The sequence below is a fragment of the Macadamia integrifolia genome, chromosome 5 (genome assembly GCF_013358625.1).
Source record: "Macadamia integrifolia cultivar HAES 741 chromosome 5, SCU_Mint_v3, whole genome shotgun sequence".
Taxonomy (NCBI): domain Eukaryota; kingdom Viridiplantae; phylum Streptophyta; class Magnoliopsida; order Proteales; family Proteaceae; genus Macadamia; species Macadamia integrifolia.
Genome location: NC_056561.1, coordinates 25,365,408 through 25,373,779, shown reverse-complemented (window position 1 = coordinate 25,373,779; position 8,372 = coordinate 25,365,408). Strand labels below are relative to the sequence as shown.

At 38.6% G+C, this 8,372-nt stretch overlaps 1 protein-coding gene across 2 annotated transcripts; it reads left to right on the top strand.

Annotated features, from left to right (window-relative positions):
* The first annotated feature begins 4,217 nt into the window (after positions 1-4,217).
* On the top strand, positions 4,218-8,076 carry LOC122077762 (remorin 1.4-like). 2 transcript variants are annotated; one of them, XM_042643621.1, is made up of 4 exons: positions 6,084-7,042; positions 7,119-7,411; positions 7,569-7,650; positions 7,733-8,076. In XM_042643621.1, the coding sequence occupies exons 2-4, from the start codon at positions 7,317-7,319 to the stop codon at positions 7,925-7,927; spliced, it is 372 nt and encodes a 123-aa protein (XP_042499555.1). In that variant the 5' UTR covers positions 6,084-7,042; positions 7,119-7,316; the 3' UTR covers positions 7,928-8,076. The 2 variants fall into 2 exon arrangements, with proteins under 2 accessions (XP_042499554.1, XP_042499555.1); XM_042643620.1 differs by lacking the exons at positions 7,569-7,650; positions 7,733-8,076 and adding an exon at positions 4,218-5,205 and having other exon boundaries at positions 6,806-7,042; positions 7,119-7,307.
* The last annotated feature ends 296 nt before the right edge of the window (positions 8,077-8,372 follow it).

Sequence of the window (8,372 nt, the reverse complement as noted above, 5' to 3'; positions counted from 1 at the left end):
GGGGGGGGGGGCATTCCAATATCTTAAGGAGAGTATTTTGGTATGACTCAACTCGAGACTCTACCGTTCTTCAATCAGTGATAGGTACGCACTTGTTGTTCATCTACTGTTATTATTAATACAAGAGGTTAGTACAATATATTTTTCCTAATAGTATCAATGATTTTTTGAAACATATTGATGCAGCAACGCTCCCATGGATCGACCCAAGCTTGCTCCAAAACTCGGACCAAGACCCAGATCCAATTTGGGTTCCAAGTTGCTAATTTAGACTCAAGATTTATAGAATATTCTAGGATTTTATTTTATTTTGAGAATATTTGTTATCTTTTATTTTAGGTTATTTTGGGGTAGATATTAGGTAAGTAGAACTTTCCAATTTTAATTTTATTGTGTTTCTATTTTATTAGATTTCAAATAAAGAAGCTTCTTTTATATTAGATCAATTTCCTAGTTAGCATTTTTCTTTTTGGTAACTCTTTTCCTACTTATGTAAAGCCATGGGCCATAGTAATTTTCAGTTGATTAATGAAGAATTAAGTGATTGTGAACCCCCCCTGTTCTTCTTCTTCTTCCTCTCTTCCCTGTGTCCTCTCTATCTCCCCTCTTCTGTTCTCTTTCTTCTTCCTTTCCTTTTCTTTGTTCCTGATTTAATCTCTTTAACCTAATTGTTGCTCTATTTTCTGGGCAACACTGCAGCCCACAGAGTTGGATCAATCTCCCTTGATCCTTCTTTTTTCCTCTAATTTTTTTTTTTTTTGTGTGCCCTTAAACTTGCTGTAGGGGCAACCAAAACCCTTTGATATGAGTCCTTAATATTGCACAAAACATGGAAGACTTCCGCCAGACCTTGTTTCAGAATTTTCCAAGCTAATATGTGGCTGCTGGTTCGAGGTACCGTGGGTTACTACTGCAAGGGCTAAGTCTTAAGAATTAATCCCTGAAATTGAACGTCAAGTGGAGCCCACATAGGTGAGATCGATCACCTGAAAAAAGAATGGTTCTGCCACCCTTGTTTCTGTCCAAAGGTTGAAGATAACCTAAATCATGGGATTTATTTCAAGTTCTTTTGTTCTGGTTTCCCATTATACCCCTATAAAGCCCCTTTATGCCACTTTGTCCTTTAATTTCTTTTAGTTCCAAATCCAGCCTTGGACAATAATGTAAATCCCTATTTGTGTCCTCTCTCCTAAACCGACCCATTCAAACATTTAGGGATTTCTGGCTATTTACAAAAGTGCCACTAACCCTTGCTATTTTCAGTTAATTACAAGTTTGCCACTGGTTTGCTTAAACTCTTAAGTGGACCAACATCCAACCAGGTCCAAATCTTCTGGGGCCCACTGGTCCCGTATTATCTGGTATCAGAGCAAATTTTCTATCAACTGCTTTACTCCAATGGTAGCTCACGCCACCCCCTAATTTGAACTGTGGACTCGGTTACTTCAACAGAATGAAGAGATGTTGGAGATGGTTAGAGCTTTTTAAGAAGAAAGGGAAGCATACAGGATACAAAGGGAAGCATAAGCTGTCACCCTTTAGGACATTAACACAAGGCTTGATGCCCTAAAGTCACGTATTTGGAAGCCCGGCGGACAACAAGGTCACGTTACTCATGTCATTGTGACAACACCTAGAGAACCATGCCCCCACTCTAGAGACCATTACATCAAGCTCTACTGTCAATGTTGAAGATGAACGAGACGATCCGATGAAGGATGCTTCTGAAGAACTGATTGATGCCCGATCTCATTTGTGAAGCCCCACCATCCGATTCTAATCAAAGTCATAACATTTGTTAATGACCATTAGAAAATCGTGACCGTTGATCGTGAGGTGCACTGGATCTTTACCCCTTTGAAGCCATTGATTGAGGATGCTGATCGAGTGATGTTGATTCTCTCCTTCTATAAAACTTGTGGATGAGTTTTTCTAAACAACAGGAGAGTTGATGTAGCAGCCCTCAGATGGATCGACCCAAGCCTGCTCCAAAACCCAGACTAAGACCCAAATCCAATTAGGGTTCCAAGTTACTAATTTGGACCCAAGGTTAATAGAATATTTTAGGATTTTATTTTATTTTGAGAATATTTGTTAGCTTTTATTTGAGGTTATTTTGGGGTAGCTATTAGGTAAATAGAACTTTCCAATTTTAATTTTATTGTGTTTCCATTTTATTATATTTTAAATTAGGAAGCTTCTTTTATGTTAGATCAATTTCCTAGTTAGAATTTTTCTTTTTAGTAACTCTTTTCCTACTTATGTAAGGCCATGGGCCACAATAATTTTCAATTGATTAATGAAGAATTAAGTGATTGTGAAACCCCCCCCCCACCCCCTCATCATCTTCTTCTTCTTCTTCCTCTCTTCCTTGTGACCTCTCTATCTCCCCGCTTTTGTTCTCTTTCTTCTTCCTTTCCTTTCTTTATTCTTTTTAACCTAATTGTTGCTCTGTTTTCTGGGCAGCACTGTAGCCCACAAAGTTAGGTCAATCTCCCTTGATCCTTCTTTTTTCCTCTGATTTTTTTGTGTGCGCTTAAACCTGCTGTAGGGGCGACCAAAACCCTTTGATATGAGTCCCTAATATTGCACAAAACATGGAAGACTTTGACCTGCAACTAAATGTTCTAAGACTTCTGCCAGGCCTTGTTTCAGAATTTTCCAAGCTAATCTGAGGCTGGTGGTTCGAGATATCGTGGGTTACTACTGCAAGGGCTAAGTCTTAAGAATTAATCCCTGAAATTGCACATCAAGTGGAGCCCACATAGGTAAGATTGATCACCTGAAACCAAAATGGTTCTGCCGCCCTTGTTTCTGTCCAAAGGTTGAAGACAACCTAAATCGTGGAATTTATTTCAAGTTCTTTAATTCTGGTTTTCCCATTATAGCCCTATAAAGCCCCTTTATGCCTCTTTGTCCTTTAATTTCTTTTAGTTCCAAATCCAGCCTCGGACAATAATGTAAATCCCCATTTGTGTCCTCTCTCCTAAACCGACCCATTCAAACATTTAGAGATTTCTGGCTATTTACAAAAGTGCCACTAACCCTTGCTATTTCCAGTTAATTACAAGTTTGCCACTGGTTTGCTTAAACTCTTAAGTGGGCCCAGAGCCAACCAGGTCCAAATCTTGTCGTGTCCACCGCTCCCACATTACATATTGATATTTACATTCAGCCAAAGTCTTATACGGCCACTGTAATATCTATTTCTAGCATTATTTGAGTAAACTATCGAACTTCCTACTTAAGGGATCCTCTCAATTGGACGAAAAACAATTAAGTTTTCAAATCCCCTCATGTCTCTTGGCCAACACATATCGAACTTTCCCAATGCCTTTTTGAAGGTAAAAGATTTCCCAAGTAGCCATCTTCACAGCCCAATTTTAGCCATATTGATGGCTAATCTGGCCAATTGGAAGCATGGATTGGTGTAGGTTCCTCCTTATTGATCAATGACATACCCACGATAAGCATATCATAGCAATCTTCAGTTTCCAAATCCAAATTTCAACCTCTTCTACGTATTTCCTCCATCGTAAAAGACCGCATTGGCCAACTCCAGACTCAAAATACTGTGGACCTGATCTCACTGGGTTTTGGCAATGTTTGAATGCGCGGCTGCCCGGTGCTGTCTGCTTTTACTGGCCTCATACTCTCCAGTAGCTGGGCTGTTCAGGGAGGCATCCCACTGTTGGGAGGATCCAATCATGTGTTGGGTTGCATCCCCAAATCCTCCCAACCATTGAAGAGGATCTGAATCCTTCAAACTCGGGATCAAAATTGTTTGGCTGCCCTGCTTCTTGTGGCTTTCTGATGTGTGCCACCTCAAAAGCTGCTGGGAATGTCAACCTCCAGTAGATTTCACTGTGTCCGACCTCCAAAGCTGAGCAGTGGGCTCGCTTGGTCAAACAAAACCCTCACCCATCCATAAGTGAAGCAGTACGTAAGCATTTGCATCTCTATCTGTTGTTGTTTTGGTGAAAATGAATATCTTAGAGATGGATCAGATTGAGTGGAGGCTTCAACCCTAATCCAGCCCCTGGGCAGAAAATTCCCAGCCCATTTTTGAAAAAAAAAACTTCCAGTCCTCACGTGTAGTTAGGGGATAACATTTTTCTTCTTGCTGCCATTAAGAGTATATGGGAGGGCATTTATGGAAGCAAAACTATATGTCATCACTTAACCTAAGGGTGTCAATTGGTACGGTATCGGTATAGTACAACAGATCAAGAGTAGATGCTGAAATTATATCGTATTGAGAAAATTTCTATATTTTGATACTGATATCGTACTAACATGGTACAGTTTTTATTTGATATAAATACGGTATCTAATTTGGTATGAATATGGTTCCGGTATGGTTTCTAGTCAATACTTTTGCTCTTATTTTGCTTTTTACAAGATATATCATATATGTAATCGGTAATTCGATATGTAGTAAGGGTGTCTACTAGTATGGTTTCGGTGTTTAGTATGATTTTAATATTTCGGTATGATTCGATAAATACCAAACCATTGTCATAAAACCGATTTCACATCGAATTAAGAAAGATACCGTTTTGTTATATCAAAACCATACCAAATCTACTTCAATACAATTTTGGTATCAATATTCGGTATCAACACTAAATTGACACCCTTAACATACGTGAAGCGTACATGTATGGGTATGGGTAGATGACCACAATTAATAGGGTGCGTTTCAAGCTTGAACTCAGGTTTCTTGGGCCCTAGTTAGTTGCCGTAATCCAGACTCCAATGTCCAGATATTTCAACTCAAAGGTATCTTTAAGTGGAAAGATACAGAAAAAGCAGCAGAGAGATCCTCTGAAACCTGGAACTCAAAAGGTATCTTTTAAGTGGAAAGACAGTTGCCATGTGGGCAAAACATATAAAAGATAAAGAACAAAACCGAGTCATGAAGAATGCAAAATCCTTTCCTTCACTCAATGGTCTTTGGAGACCCAAACCAGGGTATAGATGCAAAGCATATCTCACCTTTGCCTGCCTTCCCTTCCCCATTCACAAGCTAAGACCAATACAACCTTCGCAAACCTTCCTTTCTAAGGCCCCTCCCTTCAAATTATAAGTATCCAACCATGTATGTGTACGTACCTCCACTATTATCCAGCTCTTCTCTTCGAAACTCCGAAAGGATTTGTAGCACTGGTTCTAGAAAATGGAGAACTTGGTTAAGCAAATGAGGTACATCTTATCCCAACAACTCATCTTTATCAACAAATGGTATTCTCATTTATGTCATTCTTTTTAGTTAAGATGGTTAAGATGAATTTATGAAAGGATTAATGTAGGGCCCTTACCCCTTTGGGCCAGCTCCATGGTTACTATGGTTCTCATAGGAGTTGGCATTGACCTAATTTGTGTGTGTGGGGACATGCTCGTGAGTCCAGGGTTTTAGTTGGGCCAAAGGTCTAGACACCTAATTCAATTCTTCCCATGCTTTCCTCCTTTTCTCAAACTTGAAATTGAATTCCATTACTTTAGTCCAAGATCATTCCTTGCACTTATTAGTGTTATTCCTAATGAATAACATTCATAACCTCTAAAAAGATTCTCTTGAGGGCCGCATAAATATGCAGGATTGGAGTTATTTATGCCCTTGTAAATTTGACATATGACCTATTCAAACAATCCCCTACACATCTAATTAACATATCAGAAGAGGGATAGGTATGCTATCGGGGTACGGTAAGTTAGCGGGCAGTACCAATAGGGGCACATGATGGGGTATCATTCAGGAAGGATATGAGGGTCAATTCAAAAAAGGGAAGAGAGAGATAGACACAATAGGGGCTAGCATATGGTATGCCGACAGTATACCCAACATTTTCCCTTGTCATATTTATCTGATAACTTTTCACGTGACACAAATCGGTACACTCAAGACTAGAAAAAGTTCTTAGACAAATATATATATATATATAGGGAGAGGGGTAGGTATGCCACCGATATCAAGTATGCTAGCGGATAGCACCAATAGGAACACATGATGGAGTATCATTCAGGAAGGATATAGGGGTCATTTCAAAAAAAGGGAAGAGAGAGATAGACACAATGGGTGCTAGCATACTTGATATCGGTGACATACCCAACCTTTTCCCATATATATATATCAACATAGATCTTTGGAAATATTTTGTTCTTTATAATCTCTTTTATGGGTATTATCTTTGACATATAATATCACTAACCACTTTAGTTAGGGTGAGATTTTCTGATGTTGAACAGGATGGACAACAATGCCCACGGAATAATAGATAACAAAGAATACCTCCACAGATTGATTCTTTCAAAGGAGATATTAAAATTTTCCATGCAGCCGATGTATCAAATGTCTTCTCATTTGAGTTCTTTTTATTATTTTTTCTTTTGTCACTTGACCATGTGGATGATAATGTTCCCGATGCCACCATTGGTATAGCGTAAGAGATTTCTCCCAAACTGGCAGCATGGGAACCCTCTCCCAAAAGGAAAATACCTAAGAAATCTTCACCTCCCCCCTTCACAATTCTTCTTTAATTTTCCATTTACTCATGAAAAAATACAGGAATTTCACCCCCAATTACACATCTTTCTTCATTTTTTTTTTTTTTTTTTGGGTCCATCCCACACCATGTGAGGAGCGCATCCAAACCGGTAGGGGAGGGAAGGTCAGGTTTCCTTTTGTTCATTCTTCTTCATCATCTTCTCTATATTTTCCTGTTGTTTTTTGTAACTTGGTTATGGAAGAAATCTGCAAAAAATTTCTGAAATTCTGCAAACAAAACAAACAAAATTTCTGTAGACGGAAAGCAACAGAAGTGGTTCCAAAGGCAATTTTCTCGTCAAATGAGTATTCCAGTGATGATGGCCAGCATGCAACTGCTGTTGCGGCTGCTGCGTTTGCCATCAATTCACTCCATGAAGCCAAGCTAGCAGATGAGAAAAAGATCAGAGAGGGTGTTGCTGGGCAGCCATACAGTGGAAGAATATCCAGAAAATCTACAAGCAAGGAATGGAAGGAAGACAAAAAAATCTCCAGGTATTGATTTTCCTGGGAGTTAAAAAGTCTATATGAATCTTTATACTCAAAAATATAATTAACTGCTCTGTACCAGAGGGCGCTCCTGTGAAAAAATTAGAAAGGATGGATCAGAGGATATCAGAGAATGTAGTCACCGGTGAAAAGAAACAAGAAAAAGCTCGCAATAGATTTCCAAGTACTAAAAGGACACCAACATTTGCCGAACAAGTGGATACAAGACCAAGGCCGATTCCTCCACCCATTGCGAAAAAAACACTTCCAACAGCTAGAGATGACAAGTGGAAGGATATCTCAACAAGAACAAGAGGTCCACAATCCAAAGCAGATACTTGGATGGAAGTTGAGATGGCCAAGATTAAAAAAACGGTAGTTAAATTGTTCATGCATTTTGGTTTACATAAAATCAATAAAGATTCAAAACTGAAGATCAGACATTGAAAATTTGAAACTAGCTTGAGTATTTATATGGTGAAAACGACTGGTATTTCATCTTTATCCGCTGACTAACAAGCAGAAATTATAGGTATGAGAAGATGAATTCCACAATTCAAGCATGGGAAGAGGAGAAGAAGAAGAAAGCTAGACGTCGACTGGACAGGAAAGAGGTTGTCTTGTTTCCTTTGAGTTTTAATGATGACTGTGAATGTCAGCTATTGAAATTGATTGCCTAATTTCATGGAATTGCAGGGTGAATTGGAACAGAGAAGGGCAAGAGTCTTGCAACAACATCGTGTCGAGATACAAAGAATTAATCAAATCGTTGGGGGAGCAAAAGCACAAGCTGAGGAAAAGAGAAGAAATGATGAACAGCTCAAGGCAAAAGAGAAAGCCAATAAAATCAGAGCAACAGGAAAGGTCCCTGCCACATGTTTCTTTTTCTGAAGCACTAATACTAATGAAATTAACTTCAGGAAAAAAAAAGTCAGTTACAGTTTTCTGTTAAGTACAAATGTAAATACTTCCTGAAACCTATATATAGCTGGTGGCTTCAAGGAAAAAAAAATTAATCACAAAAAAAATTAATCACAGTTGTCTGTTAAGTACAAATGTAAATACTTCCTGAAACTTAAAGCATTGATCATGATTTGATGGAAAATGTTGTCTGTGCATTCAAGAAACACATCAGGAAACAACTCAGCCTTGAGGATTAGAAAGGAAGAAGGACAAGCACCACAATTACTAAATTTGTTCATTTTGACATAAGAATTGGTTTTGAATTTATACAGATAATTCCTGTCACCCCACACACACTGACACACATACACCAAAAAAAAAAAAAAATCCATTCTATTTTTTGTTTCCCCAGATCATATAAGACAGCAAAGTG

What these genes read in the sequence shown, in the direction of transcription:
- LOC122077762 (XM_042643621.1), top strand. Translation starts at nt 7,317, where the DNA reads ATGACAAGTGGAAGGATATCTCAACAAGAACAAGAGGTCCACAATCCA. An exon ending in TGGCCAAGATTAAAAAAACG is followed by an intron (nt 7,412 to 7,568) that starts GTAGTTAAATTG and finishes CAGAAATTATAG; the next exon opens with GTATGAGAAGATGAATTCCA. An exon ending in GTCGACTGGACAGGAAAGAG is followed by an intron (nt 7,651 to 7,732) that starts GTTGTCTTGTTT and finishes ATGGAATTGCAG; the next exon opens with GGTGAATTGGAACAGAGAAG.